Genomic DNA, 27,542 nt, shown 5'->3' with positions numbered 1-27,542 from the left:
CCTGTCCCTCTCTGTATCTCCTCGATGTGCGAAAAACTTCGCTTTGGTTCACTCCGAGACGCCTGGACACTTCCTTCGTTGAGAGTCCTTCCTGGCACAAAGTAGCAATGCGGTATTGACTGTCTAGGTGTGATTGAACTACAGACAACACGAGTAGTGTACCTCCTTCCTGGTGGAATGACTGGAAGTGATCGGCTGTCGGACCCCCTCCGTCTAATAGGTGGTTGTTTACATCTTTGGGCGGGTTTAGTGACATCTCTGAACAGTCGAAGGGACTGTGTCTGTGATACAATATCCACAGTCAACGTCTATCTTCAGTTCTGGGAACTGGGGTGATGCAAAAGTTTTATTGATGTGCGTATGATTTCAATAATCGGAAATGCAAAAAAATGCCATTTTGAATTCCAGTTTTATAGGCTTTGTTCACAACGTATGTTAATTTTGTCGTATTTACTATCATTCAAGATCAATTAGAACTTCCGAAAAATGCGAGAGATGAAAAGAAAACCTCGGCTCGAACGCAAATTCTTTGAACATTAGCTTAAGTCACACTTTTTGTTCTGTCCTATAAAGGATAGTTGTTGCCTGAGGCAAAGCGTGAGGAATGTTGTGTAAATAACACCACCGGCGAACATTACGTACGTTCAATGTGATGTGGCATCAAATAACTGTAATGACATCAAGCAGACTTTGTGATTTCCCTTGAGAAATATGCTGGACCTGTATTTATCCACTTCGACATGGCTGGAAGCTGTTTTGAGTGTTGGACATGCTAATGTGTAGTGCATATTTCTGTCCGCCCTATGTATCTGAGACTTACCAGCCTCTCATAATGGCTCCAGCTGTAGCAGACGAAATGTGAGGCACAGAAACACGATAATTGCCACGGCCTAATGCCCACGAAACAAAATTGACCAAAGCAGTTTGTGCGTCCCATCCCATTGCCGTAATGTGTGGATACGCCCGTTTAACGCTGTGGGCTATCGAGAAGCCGTCGATTTGCCGCACGGCGCAAAGTGTGCCGAGTGAGACAAGCCTGAGATTAGCGGCAGTGTTGGTGGAGACCCATACAGTACCTCTGACGGTGTCGGCGGCGGAGACGAGCAGCCCCTGCAGCGACCTGGAGTTGTGGTGCAGCAGCGCCTCGAAGTCCTTCCGCACGAGCCGCAGCAGCTCCTGCTCCATCTTCGCCGAGCAGCACGACCGCTCGGCGGTGCACACGTTCAGCGCCATACCTGCAGCCGACAATGCACAAGCGGGGTTAGCAGCCCTCCCACTCACCGTCTCTTCTCACAAAGCACACTGCATAAGCCAGCTCTCACACCTTACACTTGTACTGCACTAATGTCACCGGGCCTGACTTCCGGACGAGAAGGTCCGGTAGTATCGGACACGTAACCTTACCTGAAACTGTCTTTGATGACTTTCTGCAGCTTATGCTACGAGGTGCATTCAAGTTCTAAGGCCTCCGATTTTTTTCCTCCGGGCTGGAAAGAGATAGAAACATGTGCATTGTTTTAAAATGAGGCCGCGTTCATTGTCAATACGTCCCAGAGATGGCAGCACCGTACGGCAGATGGAATTTTACCGCCAGTGCCGAGAATGAGAACTGTTTTAAATACTTAAAATGGCGACGTTTTCCATACTTGAACAGTGTGCAATCATTCGTTTTCTGAATTTGCGTGGTGTGAAACCAATTGAAATTCATCGACAGTTGAAGGAGACATGTACTAATGGAGTTATGGATGTGTCGAAAGTGCGTTCGTGGGTGCGACAGTTTAATGAAGGCAGAACATCGTGTGACAACAAACCGAAACAACCTCGGGCTCGCACAAGCCGATCTGACGACATGATCGAGAAAGTGGAGAGAATTGTTTTGGGGGATCGCCGAATGACTGTTGAACAGATCGCCTCCAGAGTTGGCATTTCTGTGGGTTCTGTGCCCACAATTCTGCATGACGACCTGAAAATGCGAAAAGTGTCATCCAGGTGGGTGCCACGAACGCCGACGGACGACCAAATGGCTGCCCGTGTGGCTTGTTGCCAAGCAATGTTGACGCGCAACTACAGCATGAATGGGAATTTCATTTTGTCGGTTGTGACAATGGATGAGACGTGGATGCCATTTTTCAATCCAGAAACAAAGCGCCAGTCAGCTGAATGGAAGCACACAGATTCACCGCCACCAAAAAAATTTCGGGTAACCGCCAGTGCTAAAAAAATGATGGTGTCCATGTTCTGGGACAGCGAGGGCGTAATCCTTACCCATTGCGTTCCAAAGGGCACTGCGGTAACAGGTGCATCCTACGAAAATGTTTTGAAGGACAAATTCCTTCCTGCACTGCAACAAAAACGTCCGGGAAGGACTGCGCGTGTGCTGTTTCACCAGGACAACGCACCCGCACATCGAGCTAACGTTACGCAACAGTTTCTTCGTGATAACAACTTTGAAGTGATTCCTCATGCTCCATACTCACCTGACCTGTCTCCTAGTCACTTTTGGCTTTTTCCAACAATGAAAAACACTCTCCGTGGCCGCACATTCACCAGCCGTGCTGCTATTGCCTCAGCGATTTTCCAGTGGTCAAAACAGATTCCTAAAGAAGCCTTCGCCGCTGCCATGGAATCATGTCGTCAGCGTTGTGAAAAATGTGTACGTTTGCAGGGCGATTACGTCGAGAAGTAACGCCAATTTCATCGATTTCGGGTGAGTAGTTAATTAGAAAAAAAAATCGGAGGCCTTAAAGTTGAATGCACCTCGTAGAATTGGTCAGGGGCGCATTCTAGTATACAACACGATACATATAAATAAATTCATATCCCGACCCAGTAACATTTTTCGTACAACATTAATTTTTGATTTTCGGTTACAACCAAACAAGTGTTAATGTATAATTAGTTTACGTACAAATGTAAAAATACGTATAGAAATGCACACACACACACACACACACACACACACACACACAGAGAGAGAGAGAGAGAGAGAGAGAGAGATATTTCCACATATTTTTATAATATGTATGGATTTCTGATTCTTCCACACAGTCTTAATTCAGGAAGAATTTTCCGAGGACATATATCTGTAGCACACAGCAACTTCCCGAGTTACTACAGGGAACCGTGGAGGGCAAAATTCGCTGCAAAAACCAGAGATGGGAATATGTTCAACAAACGACCGAGGACGTGAGAATTAGGTGCTTCTCTGAGATGAATAGCATAGCACTGAAAAGGAAATCGGAACTGACTGAAATAAGTCAGATAAATGAGAAATCAAATAAAATATGATCACACGTAAGCGTAGAAACGCGTATGAGTTACGTAGAATCATTGTAAATGACCCAGGTATTGTAATATTTTCACTCACATTAGAAAGCGCTGTCCTCCACAACAAACCTATATGTGACCTAACCAAGGATCACAGGGTTCCAAAGCAAGATATCCAAGGGAAGAAATACCGACTGCACATTCTAAATGTTCAAATGTGTGTGAAATCTTATGGGACTTAACTGCTAAGGTCATCGGTCCCTAAGCTTACACACTACTTAACCTAAATTATCCTAAGGACAAACACACACACTCATGCCCGAGGGAGAACTCGAACCTCCGCCGGGACCAGCCACACAGTCCATGACTGCAGCGCCCCACACCGCTCGGCTAATCCCCCGCTGCACTGCACATTCAGAGAACGTATATGGGTTCAAGAGTGCTATGCCCTTTATGTGCGGCATCCCGACTATATTTTTCTAGTAAGGCTTTAGGAGCTGAAAATTAATTATGGAGGCGCCGCGCGCATTCATGAGAACTCTGGCTCCCGATGTCACGCCGAGTAATGGAAGAGTTAAGCAAGGAAAATTAAAAAAGTTTGCCGCACCTCCTAGCGAGTGACATCAACCGCTCCGCTAAATTACTAGGAACCGCCATTTTTCCCAAATATTCATTAGCTTGCTATGAATATTTATGGCAGGAAAATATTTTGCTGTAAGAGTTAATTCGGTCACTGGGTGCAGTTATTCATTAAACTCTTGGCTCTCCAAGCTCCCAAAACGCAGTATTTTTTTAACACGCAAAATAAACATTTTTTTCTTGTTTTTCTTTGCTGTTCTTGCACTTAGTGTGGCTGCCTTGTGAGGCGCAGCGATATCCGTGGTTTTGGTGTTTCTGGGGAATTTTCTCACCGGATACCACTTTTTTTTTTCAGTCGTTCCATAGGGACCTGGCTAGACATCCAATTTCCAGAATCATCGACGGGAAATTACATGACAAACAGACAGACGCTGAGCAGACGGAATGGGCTACCGGCGACGGACTCGTTTTGGAAAAACTGCACTCACACTTTTAACTGTGCTTTTGTGTGCATATTTTCCCGATAAAGTAAAACAAAGGGTGTATCTAACTTCGCTCTTGATCACTGACACACATGTTCGACTTGCGCCCATCATTCCTTTCATAAATTCGCACAGTTAGTTTGCCATGACATAAGATCATATACACTCCTGGAAATGGAAAAAAGAACACATTGACACCGGTGTGTCAGACCCACCATACTTGCTCCGGACACTGCGAGAGGGCTGTACAAGCAATGATCACACGCACGGCACAGCGGACACACCAGGTACCGCGGTGTTGGCCGTCGAATGGCGCTAGCTGCGCAGCATTTGTGCACCGCCGCCGTCAGTGTCAGCCAGTTTGCCGTGGCATACGGAGCTCCATCGCAGTCTTTAACACTGGTAGCATGCCGCGACATCGTGGACGTGAACCGTATGTGCAGTTGACGGACTTTGAGCGAGGGCGTATAGTGGGCATGCGGGAGGCCGGGTGGACGTACCGCCGAATTGCTCAACACGTGGGGCGTGAGGTCTCCACAGTACATCGATGTTGTCGCCAGTGGTCGGCGGAAGGTGCACGTGCCCGTCCACCTGGGACCGGACCACAGCGGCGTACTGATGCACGCCAAGACCGTAGGATCCTACGCAGTGCCGTAGGGGACCGCACCGCCACTTCCCAGCAAATTAGGGACACTGTTGCTCCTGGGGTATCGGCGAGGACCATTCGCAACCGTCTCCATGAAGCTGGGCTACGGTCCCGCACACCGTTAGGCCGTCTTCCGCTCACGCCCCAACATCGTGCAGCCCGCCTCCAGTGGTGTCGCGACAGGCGTGAATGGGGGGACGAATGGAGACGTGTCGTCTTCAGCGATGAGAGTCGCTTCTGCCTTGGTGCCAATGATGGTCGTATGCGTGTTTGGCGCCGTGCAGGTGAGCGCCACAATCAGGACTGCATACGACCGAGGCACACAGGGCCAACACCCGACATCATGGTGTGGGGAGCGATCTCCTACACTGGCCGTACACCTCTGGTGATCGTCGAGGGGACACTGAATAGTGCACGGTACATCCAAACCGTCATCGAACCCATCGTTCTACCATTCCTAGACCGGCAAGGGAACTTGCTATTCCAACAGGACAATGCACGTCCGCATGTATCCCGTGCCACCCAACGTGCTCTAGAAGGTGTAAGTCAACTACCCTGGTCAGCAAGATCTCCGGATCTGTCCCCCATTGAGCATGTTTGGGACTGGATGAAGCGTCGTCTCACGCGGTCTGCACGTCCAGCACGAACGCTGGTCCAACTGAGGCGCCAGGTGGAAATGGCATGGCAAGCCGTTCCACAGGACTACATCCAGCATCTCTACGATCGTCTCCATGGGAGAATAGCAGCCTGCATTGCTGCGACAGGTGGATATACACTGTACTAGTGCCGACATTGTGCATGCTCTGTTGCCTGTGTCTATGTGCCTGTGGTTCTGTCAATGTGATCATGTGATGTATCTGACCCCAGGAATGTGTCAATAAAGTTTCCCCTTCCTGGGACAATGAATTCACGGTGTTCTTATTTCAATTTCCAGGAGTGGACACAAACAACACCATGTTGTTGTTGTTGTTGTTGTTGTTGTCTTCTTCTACAATTTTACCCCTCCCATCTCGCCCCAATGACCAAACTGATGAGTCGTTGGTGCGTCAAGATGTGTTATATCAACAGATCGCTTGTTTTATTCCAGTTGGGCGTAAATTTCTTTCCTCCCTAATTCGACTCAGTACCTGTTAATTAGTTATCCGATCTACTCATCTAATCGTCAACATCCTTCTGTAGCCAACATTTCGAAAGCCTATATTCTCTTCCTGTACGATTCGTTTATCATCCACAGTTTAGGACAGTATAACATTACGCTCCAAACTTCCTAACATTTAATTTTATGTTAGATGTCAACAGATTTTTCTTTCTCAGAAAAGTTGGTGCTCCTCTTGGAAACTTCTTTCTACGCACTATCTATTCTGTTCAACTAGTCTTCCAAGTCCCTTGCTGTCTGCGAATGGCCTTGTTCCTTTGCTATGGAAGAGCTACATACTCTAGGAGTTCCACTTCTACCGCCGCCAGAAAATCAGACAATAATTTGAAAACCTCCAATGTCACCTACATCTGCATGTATACTCTGCAGATCACACTTCAGTGCCTGGCAGAGGGTTCATCGAACCACTTTCACAATAATTCTCCAGTAAGTTCCCTTTAATTTACGTCTATGGTCACAAACTTTTTGTTAACAGATTACCGGTTTCGGTCTTTAATGACCATCATCAGATCTGTTCCATAAAAACAAAGTCCTAATGTAGTGCAGCCAAACTGAACGCCTACATTTTTCCGTGCAAGCTCTGATTTCCAATATTTTATTATGACATCGTTTCTCCCTATGTAAGTCGGCGTTAGCAAAATATATTCGCATTCGGAGGAGAAAGTTGGTAATTGAAATTCCGTTAGAAGATCCCGCTGCAATGAGATACACCATTGTTTTAATGATGTCGAACCCAAACCTGCATAATGTCCGTGACGCTCTCTCCCCTATTTCTCGATAACATAAAACGTGCTGCTCTTCTTTGAACTTGATGTATTCCGTTAATCCTATATGAATGTTGGGCTCCATAGGGTTTCGTTTCTGTGCAGCGACCGTGGAATATAAAATTATAAACAACGCAACAACCAGTTGCGAAAACATATCTTATTTATCTTGTCGCAAATCGATTTCGACTGATATCAGTCATCATCGGTGCCTTTTTCTAACCGATACATGTCATAAGTGGAAGTACTATCCTTGGCAGATTTCTATCACGAAGTGACACATCACAGCTCACAGAATGACAATGTCATCGGCGAACCTCAAAGTTTTTATTTCTTCTCAATGGATTTTAATTCCTATTCCGAATTTTTCTTTTGTTTCCATTACTGCTTGCTCAATATACAGATTGAATAACATGTTTCACTCCGTTGCCAAGCACTGCTTCCCTTTCATGCCCCTCGACTCTTATAACTGCCATCTGGTTTCTGTACAAATTTTTTCGCTCCCTGTATTTTACACCTGTATTTGAAAGAGTATTCCAGTGAACATTGTCAAAAGCTTTCTAAGTCTACAAATGCTAGAAACGTAGGTTTTCCTTCCTTTAACCTATTTTCTAAGATAAGTCGTGGGGTCAGTATTGCCTCATGTGCTAACATTTCAACGGAATCCAAACTGATCTTCCCCGAGGTCGGCTTCTACCAGTTTTTCCATTGGTCTGTAAACAATTCGTGTTATTATTTTGCAGCTGTGGCTTATTAAACTGATTGTTCGGTAATTTTCACATCTGTCAACACCTGCTTTCTTTGGGATTGGAATTATTATGTTCTTCTTGAAGTCTGAGGGTATTTCGCCTGTCTCATACATCTTGGTCACTAGATGGTAGAGTTTTGTTATGACTGGCTCTCCCAAGGCTGTCAGTAGTTCTAATGGAATGTTTTCTACACCCAGGACCTTGTTTCGACTTAAGTCTTTCAGTGCTCTGTCAAACTCTTCACGCAGTACCATATCTCTTATTTCATCCTGATCTACATTCCCTTCCATTTCCATAATATTGTCCTCAAGAACATAGCACTTGTATAGACCCTCTATATGGGCTATTAAATCGAAAATTGGTCTAAAATGCTCAGTTATCACAAAATTTCCCCCGGTGGGGCCGGCACTACGGCTAAATAGGGCCCTGACTCTACAGTGGTTGGCGGCGAATGTGCTGTAAGTGGTTGTTGGTACCCGGAGGTCGGTGACAGCACTCGCGGCCACTCCACACACACGGAAGACCGGTTAGGCGATAGAGTAAATGCACTTCTCTCGGCAGCTCGATGAACTGCGCGGAGGTCAGCTCTCACGCAGCAATAAAAAAACTGCGCTACAACGGGATGAATAACGATGTAGGCTGTGCGCTACATCGCTGACGTGGAAATGAGAACGTCAAGTCGGTGACAGGCGGTGTCGGGGGGAAACCAATTAACTAGACCGGTATATGCACTACACGCCTTCTCTGCCGATACGCAGCCATCAGTCTCCTAGTCAGCTCCAGCACTGGCCGCAAAAGGAGAAACCAGCCAGCCTGTCTCGCCGCAAAAACGTATTCCGCGTTACGGCAGCCGCTCCAAAACTGAATTATGTCACAGCCTCCCGACAAACCTGTACATAATTTTGCTACAGTCCTGTGCAGTGAGAGCTGCGTACCAATTTGCCAGGCGCTGCAGTCGGACATAGTCACTCTGCGTCAGCTAATTACTTTCCTGCTTGCGAGGAGGTATCGTACAATTGTAGCGTGCGTGGCGCAGGGTTCTTCGTACCATCATGACCGTCCTGTTCCACCGGCGTTCAAGAGAAAAATGACTTACTATATGTCCAAGATTATAGCATTTGTAGGTTTACAGAAAGCAATCTTCGACATTTTGTAGGTAGAAGAGATAAAATACGGGGAACGAAAGTTCATTTACTAACCTAGGCAACAGTTAGATCATTTAATAGCTCAGGCAAAAATTAGATCGATATAGAGGCGATAGTTGAAAAATGGCTAAGAGTGGGTTGTTGCCTGACCTTCCTGTTATTCAATTTGTTAACTGAGCAAGCAGCAAGAGAAACTGAGGGAAAACTTGGAAAGAGAGTTAATGTTCAGGGGGAATAAATGAAAATTTTGATGTCTGGCGATGGTTCTTTCAGAGACGGCAACGCACTTGTTAGAGCACTTGAATGCACTAGTCTCCTAAAAGAGGTTATAAGGTGAACATCAACAATAGTAAAACAAGGGTAATGGAAAGTAGTCGAATTAAATCAGGTGACGCTGAGGCAACTGGATTTGTAAATGGGGCTGCTGTTTGGAGACGATGGCCGAAGTACAGAGGATGTAAAGAGCAGGCTGGTGATAGCACAAAAGAAATTTTTGAAGAGAAACTTATTAACATTGAATATAATTTGAAGTGATACGAAGTCTTTTCTGAAGGTTGTCGTCTGGCGTTTGCCCTTGTACGGAAGTGAAACGTGTACGGAAAAACGAGTACATAAAAGAGAGAAGACAACCGTTTGAATTATGGCGCCGCTGACGATCAGACGAACTGAACGGATAACTAATGAAGAGCTGAAAAAGTGGACGGATAATATAAGAAATGAGGAAGTTCTCTCCAGAATCTAAGAGGAAAGGAAAATGTACGTAACACTGATTACAACCAGAGACACGGTGATAGGACGTGTGTTAAGGCATCGGGGAGTAACTTCCAATGTAAAACAGGAAACCACAGAGGGTAAGAACTGTGGGGAAAGACAGAGACTGGAATAGGTCCCAACAAATAACTGAGGACATTGGGTGTTACGTGCTATGCTGAGATGTTGGCAATGGAGAGTAAATCAATCTTGTCAGAAGTCACGGAGGAAAAAAAATTAAACAGGGTGTTCCAGGTGAAATTGTCAATATTCAGGGACATGTGTCCTATTACGAATGTTTTCCGCGATAAAACAAATTTGGTGTAAATTATTATTCATTTCCTGTATTATTCAGCACATCGTTATTGTTTACAACGTACCACAGCACTGTAGAGGACGTCGAGACGAACAGTTGTGGCTATGAAGTCTGGAAAATACTTCAATCTGGCCGACAAAATTTAAGCTACAGCGCATGCTGGTGGCGCGAAGAGATTTTCATTATCCTTTCGCCCTCTTCGCGCAAGCTATTAGTCCTACAGAATAAAATGAATGGGGCCTTTTTGTGAGAAATTTAATGTAGTTTAATTTTGTACTGCACCATGTTTTCACTAGAGCCCGCGGTTTTCGAATTATTCCAAGAAAAACACACAAAAATGACATTGAATATGTTCTCTTTCGGGAACACCTCGGAATAGGACATATAAAAATGAAATTTTGCCTCAAATGAGCGTTCCTGTCATGTTCCTGAACACTGATCCTTCCTCCTGGGACACCCTTAATATCTCTTTACGCGCCCAATTTTTTTTTTTTTTTTTTTTTTTTTTTTTTTTTTTTTTTTTGTTCCCTGCATGATATTTACGGTGCTGACATCATAACTGTCACACTACCTTCCACCAATACCGAGGTCAAATTTTACGTAACTAGGTTTTTTTATGACTACAGCTCACTTCTTAAGATTGCCATGCAAGGAAGGAAAGAAGATTAGTAGTCAAACATCGTTCACGACAACGCCACTGAAGATCGATATCAGATCGGGTAGGGGAAGGTTGCGGAAGGAAGTATATTTTTGAACGGAATCATCCCATCATTTGCCTTAGGTGGTTTAGGGAAAGTACGGAGAATTTAAATCAGTGTGGCCGGTCGGGCATTTGAATTGCTACCCTCACGGCTGTGAGCGTTGCTCGCCCCCTAGCCCAACACTACGGCTTCCATTGCCCCTTTTAATCCTCTAGTATTGCTGTTATACTTTTGGAAGAGGATATAAAGACCCGCTAGGTTCCTGTCCTCTGTATTCGTTCTACTTCTCCCGTCACATCTACAGGATAACGACTCTAAATACTGCAGCCAGTCGCACTAGCGTCTTGTAAGGGAGTGCCTTTCCATGTCCAAACTCAGAACCTGTTCAACAAATCTAAATATTCCAGTCTCCTTCCTTACAATAGACTTCATGTGTTCGTGCCATTTCATCAATCTCTCTAAATATTTGTACTACGTAAAGTGTTACATATATCTTGAAATCGGGCGATATTGGTTTGTGTCGCGTTTATCCACATTTATAAAGAGCTGCCAACAAGCGGGAATTTTGTCCAAGTCTTTCAGCCGTTCCTTACTATCGTCCAGTAACGACACTTTCCTCTAGAGACAACCGCATTGTTTGCGGACAATCTGATGGCGGTGCACGTATGTTTGGAACCATACCTATTCTGACTCCATGCGGAGAGACCCAACGGTACCGACCTACCGTCGTGTCATCGTTAGCATAGACCGCAGCTCGTGTTCTAGTGCCTAGCGTTGCTAGCTCTGGATCATGGCATCCCGGGTTCGATGTTTTCTCTGTCTGGGGCTGGGTGTTTGTGTTGCCATTCCATCATCATTCGTGCAAGTGGCTAGATTGGACTGTGTACATATTGGGAATTTGTACGGGCGCTGACGACCGAACAGTTGAGCGCTCCACAAATCTATCATCATCACCATCATCTTCGTCAGGTGACTACAATCACCGGATGAGGATATAGTGGCGTTGGCAGTTTTCGTGACGTGGGGCAGCTACTACTCGGCTACCATCAGGTAGTTCCTCAGCGGGTATCACGAGGCCTATACCCTGATCAAAATAACAAAGTGACATAGCGAAACACAGCTGAACATGGAAGGGGGCGATGTTGTCGGTTCGCCGGTGTGAGCGCGCGCAGTATGGCTGTAGCAGCAGCAGCAGCAGCTGGGCAGTTCTTTACCGTATTGCCTTCTCACGCATTTTTTAATGAGCGGTACTAAGTTCACTTTACAAGATCGTAATATCGTTGTGGCTTAACAGACGCACTCCCGTTTATAAAATGATACCATGTTTCTATTATTTGTACATCGCAACAAAATCAGCAGGAAGCACACTGTCTTACAATAATCAGAATGAATCACGTTCAGTTGTCATATTCGATTCGACAGGTGTGTTAAAATTGATACAAATCGTTCATATAAATACATTAACTAACAACATCAAAGTAATATAAACTGCATGAGTACTCACGAATTACTGTAGTAGGTATGTATAGGGTCATATTTGTGCAAAGGAGCATTCCTTAAAAATGAGGTGAGATTTGTTCAGTATAAACCGTTCAGTCAAAAATACGACACAAATGCGAAAATAAAGGCGAATTAAGGTAAAGGGTGGGTACCTCTTAGTTCAGAATCACTTTCTTCCTTGACACTGCTATTATCTGAGCTCTGGTCTGTGGAAGTGTCACTGACAATTGCCCCAGAGTGTAACTACACTTTGAATATTACTTCCTACATTCATTTCACTTTAAAATGCCTCCCGTAACAACCGTTTCTGTGTGGCTTACAACATCACACCATTTCTCTGGTGTTATTTGTGCCACTGCTTCCTCTAACATTCTTTACATTTCTACCACTGTGAAGCCTTTGTCATTTGTTGCCTCGTAATGTTTAATATGCGCCCAAATCATGCTATTTCCGTAAGCTGCAACTTACATAAATCGTCCAGAATTTTAACGTTGCGGCACCTTGGACCACTTCACAAAACTGTCGCGGTTCACCTCCTCGTGGCAGTCGCTTGTTTTCCTCGATTTGTAAACGAGGAGACGGTTAGAAGCGAAACCAGACGCAGTTCCAATGCCCCAAGTCAACAGTTCTTGCGCTCTTGCCCACGGGACCGGTAGAACTACCACGTATGCTATCATCTGTCCAGTCTTTTCTGACGGAATGACCGGCTTTTATCAATGTTTCGTCGAGCTACAAAATGTCTTCAAACTTCACTTTAACGATATTTCTTAAAAACCGACAACGCCACGCTACTATGTCACCTCTCTCCATTGTAATTTTCCGTCCATTAACTTTTTTGTACGGAAAACCGAGGGCTCCGACAACCGTTACTAATGTCGTCTTGCTGCCTCTGAATAACTCTGGCTCGCGAAAAGTAATGCATAGATTTTTTATAGTTGGCATACATGCCATACATGTAGCGACGAACAGCATCTTGTTGAGAACAGTGGTTCTGTCCTCTCTTGCCGACATTGTGCATGCTATGTTGCCTGTGTCTTTGTGCCTGTGGTTCTGTCAGTGTGATCATGTGATGCATCTGACCCCAGGAATGTGTCAATAAAGTTTCCCCTTCCTGGGACAATGAATTCACGGTGTTCTTATTTCAATTTCCAGGAGTGTATTATAATTATAAATTAACACTTCTAGGATTATTTTCCTTCATTTATACAGTCAACCTTTGCTCCTTGCTAAATTTTATGATTTTAGGCCAAAGGGAAGTACCATTCAGGTTTTGATGAGTGAGTTTGCGAGTATCAAAATGTGTGACATTAGTGACCGTATCTTTTGATCCATTGACTTGGAAGCTTCCATTTTTTATACTATAACTTACATCAGAACTCGTCATGTGATATAAGTTCCAAGTTGAAATGGATATCCGTTCCCGAGGGAAAAAAGTTTCAACAGTCTGTCGGACAGACAGACAGAAGGACAACGAAGTAATACTATAATGTTTCCGTTTTTACCGATTTAGGTATGGAACCCCAAAAACGAAAAAGACAGCTGACTAGAGGAAAAACAGCAAGAAAAGATCCTTTATTCTCTGTAAGAAGAATTAAACTTGAATCCTACAGCTGCCAAGAGCGCCAGCTTAGGACGCATTAACGAGGCGGAGCTGTTGGGGGCTTTTGTGGTCGGCGCGTATCTGCCGGCTCGGCAGATGGCGTAGCCTGCGGGAGCCCCCAAACAAACGCCGCCCGCGCACGCGGCAGGCAGAGTTTGTCCGCGACGCAGAACTTACTGCGTATGTGCGTGCGTGGGCGGCCGACGCTCATTACGGAGCCGGCCGCACGCACACTAGACACACACACACAGGGAGAGAGAGATAGCGAGAGAGAGTGGAGAGAGAGAGAGAGAGAGAGAGAGAGAGAGAGAGAGAGAGAGAGAGGAGAGAGGAGGGAGGGAGGGGAGGGCAGAAGGAGAGAGAGGACGCGGCGCCCCTTAACGACGCGACGCCGAAACAGCTGTCCCGTAAGCAGGCCTCTAGGGGTTCATGCTAACCCCACGTACCCCTCAAGATCCGCGACTATAGTACATGTTTGTCTGGGTAAGAGAAGCCTACTCTACTTGTCAAGTGACAAAAAAAAGGCAGTCTAGTCATTATATTGGACAAACTGCCATCAATTCACGAAACGGAGCCATTAGCTACCAGAACCATTAACGGTTATGGTAAATAATGAAACTTTTGCAGTGTTGTATCCCGGATGCATTAAAGGATGAACTCCGATTCTGAGTTACGCTGCAGCGACTTGTGGACGAGTCTCTCAAATCTCGCATCGGCTACGCCGGTCTTCTATCACGTGGGCTTATCACGAGCACAGCCGTTGCCAGGCCCAGATTCGTATGAATAATCTTCAGGAAATGGGATTAATCTAAAGAACTACCGGGGTAAAACAGCCTCGGTATTCTAATTTCGTCTAGAGGGGCTAGAGTGCGCTCAAACTGACAAGAGTTTACCAAACCAATGCCTGTTATAGTTTACTGAGGTTGCTATTGTTATCGGGCGCCCGTTACATAGTCAGCCTATAAAAGTGAGCCAGTTCGCAGTTATAATTTACTGGACTGTTTCCAACTAAGCTACGTCTGTTACGCTTTTTCCTTCAGAATCAACGTTTATTCTGCCTAAATAAGCTTGCCCTTAGCTATCTTTGTCTACAACCCAGTTGAGAAAAATTTATTTATGGTAGACACCGATTATTTTCACAACAGATATGCCTTTGGTCTACTGGTATAGTGCGTTCCGGCCCAGTCGCCTCTTACTCTTCATTTGACGAAGTCTACGGCAAGTTTTGTCTTTTTGTTTGCAGATTTACGTCATTATGTACGGAAAACGGAGAGACAAAACTGGTCCACGAAAAACATGCATCCGTCAATAACTCGACTGGTCAAGCTTCCGTAACTTTAGCTCGGAAAATGTTACACCAATATCCACAGCTCTACCAGGGCTGAAATGAGTGGCAAGAAAGGTGAAACTGCTTTTATCACATAAGAGAATGAGATACAAGACGCGGTCAAAAAATCCCTGGACGGTAAAGGAGGTCATGCTAATAAATCGATAAGAGAAGAAGAAAGTGAAAGGAAAAGATATTCAGTCAAAGAACAGAAAGAAAAAAAAAAGGAAAAAGTAACTGACTCTCCAGAAAAAGAAATATCCCAAAACGACAAAGATGCGGCATATATATATTGCAAGAAATTATATTGCACTTTAACTGAGGATTTGACTGCATCTCACAAGTACGCGCAGGCTGCTCGTAATTCGTGTGCTGGCACAGATGGTGAAAACCATGATGCCCAGTTTATTTGTACTATGAGTCTTTGAAGAAAGTAAAAAAACATGGGTATCCATTCAGCCCCGCATACAGGAAAGAACTTGAAGAGACTTTCTTAGTTTATTGATATAACAAACGAAATACACTGTGATCTAAAGTATCCCGATGCCTGGCTGAAAATGACTTACAAGTTCGTGGCGCCCTCCATCGGTTATATTGGAATTCAATATGGTGTTGGCTCACCCTTAGCCTTGATGGCAGCTTCCACTCTCACAGGCATATATTCAATCAGGTGCTGGAAGGTTTCTTGGGGAATGGCAGCCCATTCTACACAGAGTGCTGCACCGAGGAAAGGTATCGATGTCGGTCGGTGAGGCTTGGCACGAAGTCGGCGTTCCAAAACATCGCAAAGGTGCTCTATAGGATTTAGGACAGGACTCTGTGCAGGCCTTTCCGTTACAGAGATGTTGTCGTGTAACCACTCCACCATAGGCCGTGAATTATGAGCATGTTCACGATCCAGTTGCAAGATGCAATCGCTATCCCCGAATTGCTCTTCAACACTGGAAGGCAAGAAGATGCTTAAAACGTCAGTGCAGACCTGTGCAGTGAAAGTGCCACGCAAAACAATAACGGGTGCAAGCCCCCTCCATGAAGAACACGACCATACCACACCTTGCCATCGAACCGCCACATTGTGTATCGTGATTCGTCACTCCACACAACGTTTTCCACTGTTCAATCGTCCAATGTTTACGTTCCCTACACCAACCGAGGCGACTTTTGGCATTCACCGGCGTGATGTGTGGCTTATGAGCAGCCGCTCGACTATGAAATCCAAGTTTTCTCACCTCCCGCCTAACTGTCGTAGTACTTGCAGTGGACCCTCATGCAGTTTGGCATTCCTGTGTGATGTTCTGGATAGATGCCTACCTATTACACATTACGACCCTCTTCAACTGTCGGCAGTCTCTGCCGGTCAACAGACAAGGTCGGCCGGTACGCTTTTGTGCTGTACGTGTCTCTTCACGTTTCCACTTCACTATCACATCGGAAACAGTGGAACTAGGGATGTTTCGGAGCGTGGAAATTTTGCGTACAGACATATGACACAAGTGACACCCAATCACCTGATCACGTTCGAAATCCGTGAGTTCCGCGGAGCGCCCCATTCTGCTCTCTCACTATGTCTAATGACTACAGAGGTCGCTGACATGGAGTACCTGGCAATAGGTGGCAGCACAATGCTCCTAATATGAAAAAATGTATGTCTTTGGGAGTGTCTGGATACTTTTGATCACAAAGCGTATTTTATATTTGGTATCTTCATTGGTAAATCGTATTACAAAAAATGTTTCAATAAAAGGTTCCAAATTTTTTTAATGTTTTTTCATCGTCGAGACCTCAAAAATTTGCTCCAAAGGGGCGGGCTCCCCTATTTTCCATCAAAATGGGACCCCTACCAAGTAAGATTAACAAAAGCAGTACGGAGTGTCCAATGAAGTGTGGCACGGTTAGTCACGGGACCGTTTAGCCAGCGCGAGAGCGTTACGGGGATGACTGTGTCAGTCGCAACAAGAGAGGCGTTTTGTATCACGGGGAGGGTTTCTGTTCAAAATCCGAGAGTGTACTTTCGAAGACGAGTCGGGCAAGTTCCTCCCATATATTTCTCGCCAAATGATCGCGACCAGAAAAATCGGAGAACCTGTTGCTATTATGGAACTTTACAGACAGTCGTTCTTCCAACGCTTCATTCGCGGATGGAACGGAGAAGGGGGAAAAATGATCTTTCCAGATGCAACCTCTGCCACACACCGTAATACGGTTTTGCTGTAGATGAAGCCGGTATTTGCGATTATAGCTGAAACTGTCGTAAGCTAGCCTTATCGTTATACCAACAATGACAAGGAATCGACGGGTACATTGCTATAACGCTTGTTCTCAAGTCCGGGATGATACTTGTCACTCCTTGAGCCATGCGTCTCTCTCTCTCTCTCTCTCTCTCTCTCTCTCTCTCTCTCTCTCCAGTCATCAGTCTTCTGGCTGATTTGATTCGTTCCTCTTCATCTCGAAGTAACATTTGCAACCTACGTCCTCAATTATTTACTGGATGTATTCCAATCTCTGTCTTCCTCTTCAATTTTTACCCTCTACATCTCCATCTAGTGCCACGGAAGTTATTCCCTGATGTCTTAACTGATGGTACTACCATACTGTCCCTTCCTCTTGTCATTCTTCTCCATATATTCCTTTCCTCAACAGTTCTGCAGAGAACCTTCTCATTCCTTACCTTATCAGTCCACCTAATTTTCAACATTCGTCTGTAGCGTCACATCTCAAATGCTTCGAGTCTCTTCTTTTCCGGATTTCCCAGTCCATGATTTCACTACCATACAACGCTGTACTCTGAACGAACATTCCCAGAAATTTCTTCCTCAAATTATGGTCTACGTTATACTAGCACACTTCTCTTGGCTAGGAGTGCCCTTTTTGCCAGTGTTAGTCTGATTTTTATGTCCTCCTTGCTCTATTCGTCATCAGTTACGTAGCTCCCAAGGTAGCAGAATTCCATAACTTCATCTACTTTGTGATCACCAATCCTTGTTTAGTTTCTCATTGTTCTCATTTTTCTACTTCTCATTACTTTCCTCTTTCTTCGATTTACTCTCAACCCATATTTTGTACTCATTAGACTGTTCATTCCCTTCAGCCGATCCTGTAATTCTTCTTCTCTTTCACTGAGGGTAGTAATGTCATCAGCGAATCTTATCACTGATATCCTTTCACCTTCAATTTTAATTCCACTCTTGAACCTGTCTTTTATTTCTATCACTGCTTGTTCGATGTAAAGTTTGAACAGCGGATGTGAAAGACTCCATCCCAGTCTTACATCCCTTTTAATCCGCGCACTTCGTTCTTGGCCGTCTAGTCTTATTATTCCCTCTTAGCTCTTGTACCTATCGTTTATTACAGTCTTTCTCTATAGCTTACCCCTACTTTTCTCCGAATTTTGATCATTTCGCACCATTTTACATTGCCGAACGCTTTTTCCAGGCCTCTCCATGCATCAGAAAATTGCGAGGTAATCTGTAACTGAAATACCTCCGTTAACACTTGTTCCATCACGAACTACCTCTTTCGACAACTTATTTGCCATTTCATTGCTTCGCATCTCCCAAGTTTTCGAGTAGATGCCCCTTCGGCTATAATTATTACACTCGGGAAATTTCTCTTTTGGCTGCGCCATGGTGAGTAGGCTCCCTTCTACAATAATTCAGCACAAAACACGTCTGTTATGTCAGCAGGAATCGAGTCTCGTGAGGTGAGCGATTTATGTTAGCATAATTTGTAGGAAGCGGTTGGCGCAGTTGAAAGAGTGCATAAGGCTAATCCGAGGATTGTAGGGCCGAGCCCCATTGCGGAAACATTTTTTGTTTTATTTTCAAGCATTACATTATTTACATTGCAAATAAACTGGAAATAATGCTAAATATTCTGTATTTCTTAATATCTTCACACAAGGAATGAGAAGGAATGGAACTGCAACTAAATTCCCAGGAATGGATTGTACGGTATACACGAGAAATTCGTATATAAATTTACATTCTTTTATTATTTTACGGGTGCTGGGGTATTCATGGTAAAAACAGAGGGAACCTGTAGTTCGTGACGAGCAACTGAGGACTGAATGAATGTCTAAATGAAAGCAAACAAAAGTCACGTACACCTTAATCTGTTCTTGGAAACTTATTTGCAGAGTCCTCGTGGGCAGTATAAGTACAGTCATCATCATCACTGACTTGAGACCGTATACCCGCTGCAATGCGGCGTCGGCCTTGTTACTATCGATTTGCTAGTGTTAGTTGCAGAGGGTGGCCGCATGCCCTTCCTGGCCGGCCGGTGTAGCCGAGCGGTTCTAGGCACTTCAGTCTGGAACAGCGCGACCGCTACGATCGCAGGTTCGAATCCTGCCTCGGGCATGGATGTGTGTGATGTCCTTAGGCTAGTTTGGTTAAAGTAGTTCTAAGTTGTAGGGGACTGATGACCTCAGATGTTAAATGCCATAATGCTCAGAGCCATTTGAACCATTTTTGATACCCTTCCTGCCGCCACCCCGAACCCCCCAGGATAGAATTAGTATACCCCAGCTGTCTGCGTCTAATGTAAGCCATGGAATAGCGCGAACGTGTCTCAAATGTCTGCGTGTCGTGGAACTGAGGCAGAACGTGGTGATCAGCCCGGCATTCACCTAGCAGTAGGTGGAAAACAGCCCAAAAACCACATCCAGGCTGGCCGGCATATCGGCCTCGTCTGTAGTCCGCCGGGCGGATTCTATTCGGGGTCGGCGGCCTACCCGAGTCCAGGAAGCAGCGCGTTAGCGCTCTCTGCTACCCTGGCGGGTTGGGCAGTGTAGGTACAGTTTTCTTTTGGAAATTATTTGCAATCAAAAAATGTTTCAAATGGCTCTGAGCACTATGAGCACTCTGAGGTCATCAGTCTCCTAGAACTTAGAATTAGTTAAACCTAACTAACCTAAGACATCACACACATCCATGCCCGAGGCAGGATTCGAACCTGCGACCGTAGCGGTACAAGAGTGAAGCGCCTAGAACCGCTCGTCCACTGCGGCAGGCTATTTGCAACCCCAAATTTTCTTTCGCTGTACCTTTCCATGTCTTTTATAAAGATATTAATAAATACGATATATTGAAAAGTATTTTGGTTCATTTGCAGTTTAAATAACGCAAAACATGAAAATTTTAAAAAAGTTTCGAGGCAGGGACTCGACCCACGACCCTCCTATTAGTGTTCTGTAACCTTTTCAGCAGCGCCTACCGCTGCCTGGAAACTATGCAAACGTAATAAATGTATCATGTCTCGACCAACAGACACAATTTAAAAAATAAATAAAAACAAGCTCGTTTGGCATTTTGGTGTTCCCCCCTTTTGTCACTTTCATATCTGGCCAAACCCTGAATATACCACTAATTTGGACGAAATCGGCGATGACGAGTACGCGCAGTCCCCTTGTAAACCACGATGCTGGACTGATGTCTGAGCCACACTCAAGTCCGCTGTGGGAACCATTGTTCCACCAGGGCTGCACTCGTCAAAGATGGAGCATGTTTAATGTTGATGACAGTGCGAGGGCGAGTAAGTAGAGACAGAGTGGCTGGAGTACAGGACAAGATGGCGCTTGTAGCCTGAGGCGCCGCCCTGTGAATATGCCGCTGTTTATTAGAGCGGGACGGCCTGGTGGCGAGAGGTCTCCCGTGACGGCAGTCTTGTTAACAGAGAAGACGCAGCCAGCTGCACGAGACACATGTGGCAGGCGGATGCTGTCAGTGGCGGCAGTATACAGCGAGGATCCGCTTTTTCTATTGCGAGAAGTCCGGCGAGAAGAAAAAGAAATATTCAGAACTGGACATGCTTGTCGGCAGGGAGTTATCCGCGATCCTTATTTGTAGGAAATACACTCGTTTTCAGACAGACGATAGCTTTTTTTATTGCCTCAAACTGACCGGTTCCGTGCAGTGTCGCCCATTTTCGGATCATGTCTCGTAATTTAACCAGTCTTAATGGAATACTTCAGTTTGATTGCAGGACAGTGAATCATATAGCGTACAATTACGACTCGTTACACAGTAACTACGACAAATGGTGTGAAGATAGACGATACTGCCCGAAACCGGTCAGTTTGAGATAATAAAACAGCGATGATTGACACACGGAAAACAAAAGTATTTTCAATTACATATTACTCGGATGTTAGAGATGGTTGTAAGAGTTTCTGGACAGATAATAGTGAAAAAATTTCACCAACCTGCGAGCAACGCGACAAAATATTCCGCAACGTCACAGACCTTCTTCATCCGTGTCTAACTGGACCTATTTTCCGTCCAATGATCCTGACGTGTATGAGACATCAAAATCAAATCTGAAGTTATTCGGCTAAAATACGCTGAAGACAAAAAAAAAAGGCTGGTACACCTGCGTAATATCGTGTAGGGCCCCCGCGAGCACGCAGAACTGCCGCAACACGACGCGGCATGTACTCGATTAATGTCTGAAGTAGTGCTGAAGGGAACTGACACCATGAATCCTGCAGGACTGTCCGTAAGTCCGTAAGAGTACGATGGAGTGGAGATCTCATCTGAGCAGCACGTTTCAATGCATCCAAGATATGCTCAGTGATGTTCGTGTCTGAGGAGTTTGGCGGCCAGCGGAAGTGTTTAAACTCAGAAGAGTGTTCCTGCAGCCACTCTGCACCAATTCTAGACGTGAGGGGTGTCGCACTGTCATGCTGAAATTGCCCAAGTCCGTCGGAATGCAGAATAGACATGAATGGATGCAGGTGATCATACAGGATGTTTACGTACGTGTCACCTGTCAGAGTCGTATCTAGACGTATCGGGGGTCTCTTATCACTCCAACTGCACACGCCCCACACCACTACAGAGCCTCCACCAGCTTGAACAGTCCCCTGCTGACATGAGGGTAAATACACTCCTGGAAATGGAAAAAAGAACACATTGACACCGGTGTGTCAGACCCACCATACTTGCTCCGCACACTGCGAGAGGGCTGTACAAGCAATGATCACACTCACGGCACAGCGGACACACCAGGAACCGCGGTGTTGGCCGTCGAATGGCGCTAGCTGCGCAGCATTTGTGCACCGCCGCCGTCAGTGTCAGCCAGTTTTCCGTGGCATACGGAGCTCCATCGCAGTCTTTAACACTGGTAGCATGCCGCGACAGCGTGGAGGTGAACCGTATGTGCAGTTGACGGACTTTGAGCGAGGGCGTATAGTGGGCATGCGGGAGGCCGGGTGGACGTACCGCCGAATTGCTCAACACGTGGGGCGTGAGGTCTCCACAGTACATCGATGTTGTCGCCAGTGGTCGGCGGAAGGTGCACGTGCCCGTCGACCTGGGACCGGACCGCAGCGACGCACGGATGCACGCCAAGACCGTAGGATCGTACGCAGTGCCGTAGGGGACCGCACCGCCACTTCCCAGCAAATTAGGGACACTGTTGCTCCTGGGGTATCGGCGAGGACCATTCGCAACCGTCTCCATGAAGCTGGGCTACGGTCCCGCACACCGTTAGGCCGTCTTCCGCTCACGCCCCAACATCGTGCAGCCCGCCTCCAGTGGTGTCGCGACAGGCGTGAATGGAGGGACGAATGGAGACGTGTCGTCTTCAGCGATGAGAGTCGCTTCTGCCTTGGTGCCAATGATGGTCGTATGTGTGTTTGGCGCCGTGCAGGTGAGCGCCACAATCAGGACTGCATACGACCGAGGCACACAGGGCCAACACCCGGCATCATGGTGTGGGGAGCGATCTCCTACATTGGCCGTACACCTCTGGTGATCGTCGAGGGGACACTGAATATTGCACGGTACATCCAAACCGTCATCGAACCCATCGTTCTACCATTCCTAGACCGGCAAGGGAACTTGCTGTTCCAACAGGACAATGCACGTCCGCATGTATCCCGTGCCACCCAACGTGCTCTAGAAGGTGTAAGTCAACTACCCTGGCCAGCAAGATCTCCGGATCTGTCCCCCATTGAGTATGTTTGGGACTGGATGAAGCGTCGTCTTACGCGGTCTGCACGTCCAGCACGAACACTGGTCCAACTGAGGCGCCAGGTGGAAATGGCATGGCAAGCCGTTCCACTGGACTACATCCAGCATCTCTACGATCGTCTCCATGGGAGAATAGCAGCCTGCATTGCTGCGAAAGGTGGATATACACTGTACCTGTGCCGACATTGTGCATGCTCTGTTGCCTGTGTCTATGTGCCTGTGGTTCTGTCAGTGTGATCATGTGATGTATCTGACCCCAGGAATGTGTCAATAAAGTTTCCCCTTCCTGGGACAATGAATTCACGGTGTTCTTATTTCAATTTCCAGGAGTGTAGATTGGTGAGGTTGTCTCCATACCCGTACACCACCATCCGCTCGATACAATTTGAAACGAGACTCGTCCGTCCAGGCAACATGTTTCCAGTCCTCAACAGTCCAATGTCGGCGTTGACGGGCCCAGGCGAGGCTTAAAGCTTTGTGTCGTGCAGTCATCAAGGTTACATGAGTAGGCCTTCGGCTCCGAAAGCCCGTATCGATGACGTTTCGTTGAACACGCTGATTTGGAAATTTGTGGTAAGGTCTTATGGGACCAAACTGCTCAGGTCCCTATGCTTACACACTACTTAGTCCAACTTAAACTATCTTACGCTAAGGACAATACACACACCCATGCCCAAGGGAGGCACGGGCCGTGAAAAGGCGCCCTAGATCGCGCGGCCTCGCACGCTGACACTTGTTGATGGCCCAGCACTGAAATCTGCAGCAATTTGTGTAAGTGTTGCACTACTGTCAAGTTGAACGATTTTTTTCAGTCGTCGTTGGTCCCGTTCTTCCAGTATGTATTTCCGACCGCAGCGACGTCGGAGAATTGATGTTTTACCGGATTCATAGTAATCACGGTACATTCGTGATATTATCGCACGGGAAAATGCTGTGTTCTATCGCTCGTGTGCCGACTGTATCACCACGTTCAAACTCACTTATATCCTGATAACCTGCCATTGTAGCAGCAGTAACCGATCTTGACAACTGCGGCAGACACTTGTCTTTCCGACCGCAGCGCCATATTCTGCCTGTTTACATATCTCTGTATTGGAACACGCATGCCCACACCAGTTTCTTTGGCGCGTCAGCGTTTATTCCTAGGCACAGCTATGTCGTAAGTTCTGTACTTATTAAAGTGTGGCAACGTTAGTTAGTTCCTTAACTTCCGTCACACGCAATGTTCTTAAACCAGTATCCAATACCAGAGTTATTTTGGATTATATTTCAAGTTGAGACTTGCGTCTGAGACAGAACGCTCACACTTCGCAAGAAAAAGTGCCTCTGCGCGCGAATAACACCGATTTTATAGCAAACTCACTCCTCCTTGGGTTTTCAGGTCTCTAACCAGAGTGCACGTCGAAGCTCATCGCTTGTAATGTGCTGAATAAAAGAACTAGGTAGCCATCGAAATCTCCTCGCTTATAAATAACTTACACGATTGTTAGGGAAGTTACCTAAACATTGCGTCAAAAATGAAACCAATAATCGTTATGTACATGTGAACAAAACGTGGGTCCTATGGCACGTACTTTAAAAACACGCATTTCTAGTAAGCTTGAAAACAGTTAATAAATAAATGAGTAACGTTTTTTAGTACTGTAATATTACGTTTTAATTTTTTTTTAACTACAGATACGTTAGCCACAGTAGCAAACTGCCTCCAGTTAATGAACAGGATAATATGCAACTAGTTCACTCAGAACTACACCTCTTCTCTCTAACACAAAATTGAAATGAGATTAAAGAATTCATCGATTACTGAATGGAAATAAAATGAACCGCAAGAATAGCAGTAATTGGTGATTTCTTTATTGTCACAACCAGTTTCGCTGCATTAAAACAGCATCCTCAGGTGAAAACAGTGTCACATTAGCGCACCAAGTCGCCCCCAACGTTCGTACTAAAAAATCAAACCCCTGAGGAGAGGAAGCCGTCAAAATAAATAAAACAGGACAACGGGGCAAATAGTGCGGTGGGACATTTGTGTTCGTTGCAAGTGTACAGCGCGGAGGGTGCCATATAAACGCACAAGTGTAGTGGAGTATAGCCGGATTAAATCACTTTATGTCGAGAGTATTATATTACGAAATGAGATACTAAAACGTAGTAGATAAATTTAGCTATTTCGGACACAAGACAACTGACGACAGCAGGAGAATATAAAATGCAGATTAACAATAGCAAAAAATGCGCTAATACAGAAAATAAATTTAAGTATTCGGAAGTCCTTTCTGAAAGTATCTGCCTAGGTTACAGCCCATTACGGAGGCGAAACATGGACTATAAAAAGCATAGATAATAAGATATCCATTTAAAACGTGGTGCTACAGATGATGCTGAAGATTATATACGTAGATGAGATATTCAATGAAGAGTAAATAAATTTATTGAAAACTTAAGTAAAACAACGGATCGCTTGGAGTGACGTATCATGAGGCATCAAAAATAGGAGGGGAAGTGTGGAGGGTAAAAATCAGGGACTGTTACTGCGAGTAGTCAGCTGGCGAAGTGAGAACTGGTTGTATCAAGCAAGCAGGACGCAGCAGTTTCGCCGGCGAGTTCATGTCGGCACATGGCTGAGGCAGTTGGAGAAGACGCAATGCCGATTACACTGAACGAAATATAAGGCGGGTTTTCATTTTCACGAAAGCTACGTTACAGATCTTATGAACACGAAACAATAAAATGAGACAAACTCAAGGCAACTTTAAACATGATTCTACGATAAGTATTCAGAAAGCTACAACTACGTTTAATTATGAATGTTGCACTGCACATGAAAAAATTAATAATAATAAACCACCGTAGCGATCACGTCATATGAAGCATCAAGTGAAAGTCGACGGCATCAGAAAACACCCAAATAGGCTACATTTCAAGTCTGCGTTTATAACAAAAGTTACAGACGACGTTATAAATTATTAATGTGCCACAGCCATTACTACTTCACAAGCTAAATGTCGTATGGAGACGGGATGAGTTACCTAGTTCCTCAGCTTTTCATCCCAGATATAGACTAACTACAGTTAATTATACATGACGATAGTATCTGTTCCCGAAAGAACAGTTACCGGAGGTGACCATGCAGCTTTGCTAGAAATGAAACGATAATTAAATGGACACCCTAGCTGCAAACAGGCGTTGATGTACTTCATTAGGGACATGTCGAAAATGTGTGCCCCGACCGGGACTCGAACCCGGGATCTCCTGCTTACATGGGAGACGCTCTACCCATCTTATTTTCTTTTTTTTTTAGATTTTTAAAAATTTAAATTAAAGGGTGTTCAGTTACGAGTAGGTGGGGTTAAGGCGGGCATGGGTCGGAACCCGAGGCCTGGCCGCAATGCGCCCCCCCCCCCCCCCCGTCCCGTCCCTGAATCACTCCCTCAAACAAGCCTTGTTGTTTATTTTTGTTTTATTTTATTACTTTTATTATTTTTTTTCTGCACCAGGAACAGGGTAAATGAACAAAAGATCTTTATTGGTACAAACTTAAATACAACAAAGATGCCATCCTTCCGGCGAAAATAACACAAGACATGATACTCGTACAAGGTGAGCAATTTTTTTTTATGAACAAAGTGTAGGAAAAAAAACTAATAATACCGATGGAAGCTAAGAGGTGTAAAGCAATATACAGTGGATTGAGGGAAAAACCAGTGTTTTCTGGTGTAGTGTATAAAAGAAAGGAGGCGCCTACTCCACTGTGGGTTACAATTGTAGAAAGCAGCGCGAGTGGTCTCAGATGTCAGCAGGGGGGGGAGTGCTGTCGGCGTGTGGCACCATCCAACTGGGCGGGGGTGACGTAAAGATCGCGTGTAGGTAATTAGCGAAGAAGGCGCGGTAGCGCGGACGCTGTTCGGCTTCACTGTGGGCGGTTTGTAAGTACTGCCAGAAATCAAGGCGTGATTTGTCGCCATCATTATACATGTAGGTGATGGTCCATCCCTTGACCCATACAATCGCATGATTTTTGGTGGCGGGGAAATAAGTATTCTCAGGACGGATAAAAGTCCATGGGTCAATCGAGTCCGGCGGAACACGGAGGTAACAGGCAACGAACTGTCGGGCAGGTTTCCAGACGTCACTGGTGGCAGCACAAGTCATTTGATGGACATCGTCATCCGTGAGGTGGCAAATGGAGCAGAGTGGAGAGTCCTTTAGTCCGATGGCGTGAAGACGATGATTTGTGGCGAATTTTTCTTTCGCGACTTGGTACCATGTTGCCCGGACGTTGGAGGGAAGAAAAGGCTGGTGGATGTGACGCCAAACCGTGGGCCACCGCGTGGACGGATGTCGCAGTTCGATATTGTTGCTGGATATGGAACGAAGGAGTGGGGTGTAAAAATCTTTAGGTCGAGGAGAACGGGTGGTCGGTAAGTATCTGTGAGCATAACTGAAGTCGACGATGAAATCAGAAATGTGCGAAAGATTGTGCTTGATGTGTCCGACTGGTATTGCTGGTGTTATGGTCGCGGGCACAAGGATTTCCAGCAAGCTCCGCTTAAGGGAGGTGCCCCCGTGCCACTGCTGGTGCATGGT

At 45.6% G+C, this 27,542-nt stretch overlaps 1 protein-coding gene across 1 annotated transcript in view; it reads right to left on the bottom strand.

Moving 5' to 3' along the window:
* LOC126336752 (division abnormally delayed protein-like) overlaps positions 1-27,542 on the bottom strand; it is a 504,185-nt gene that overhangs the window by 224,201 nt on the left and 252,442 nt on the right. Inside the window, exon 2 of the mRNA XM_050000755.1 lies at positions 1,077-1,235. Coding sequence (XP_049856712.1) covers positions 1,077-1,235 — 159 coding nt within the window. The remainder of the gene's footprint in view (positions 1-1,076; positions 1,236-27,542) is intronic.

The sequence above is a fragment of the Schistocerca gregaria genome, chromosome 2 (genome assembly GCF_023897955.1).
Source record: "Schistocerca gregaria isolate iqSchGreg1 chromosome 2, iqSchGreg1.2, whole genome shotgun sequence".
Classification (NCBI taxonomy): Eukaryota; Metazoa; Arthropoda; class Insecta; order Orthoptera; family Acrididae; genus Schistocerca; species Schistocerca gregaria.
The sequence above is the reverse complement of the archived record's forward strand: the minus strand, read 5'-3'. Positions and strand labels throughout refer to the sequence as shown.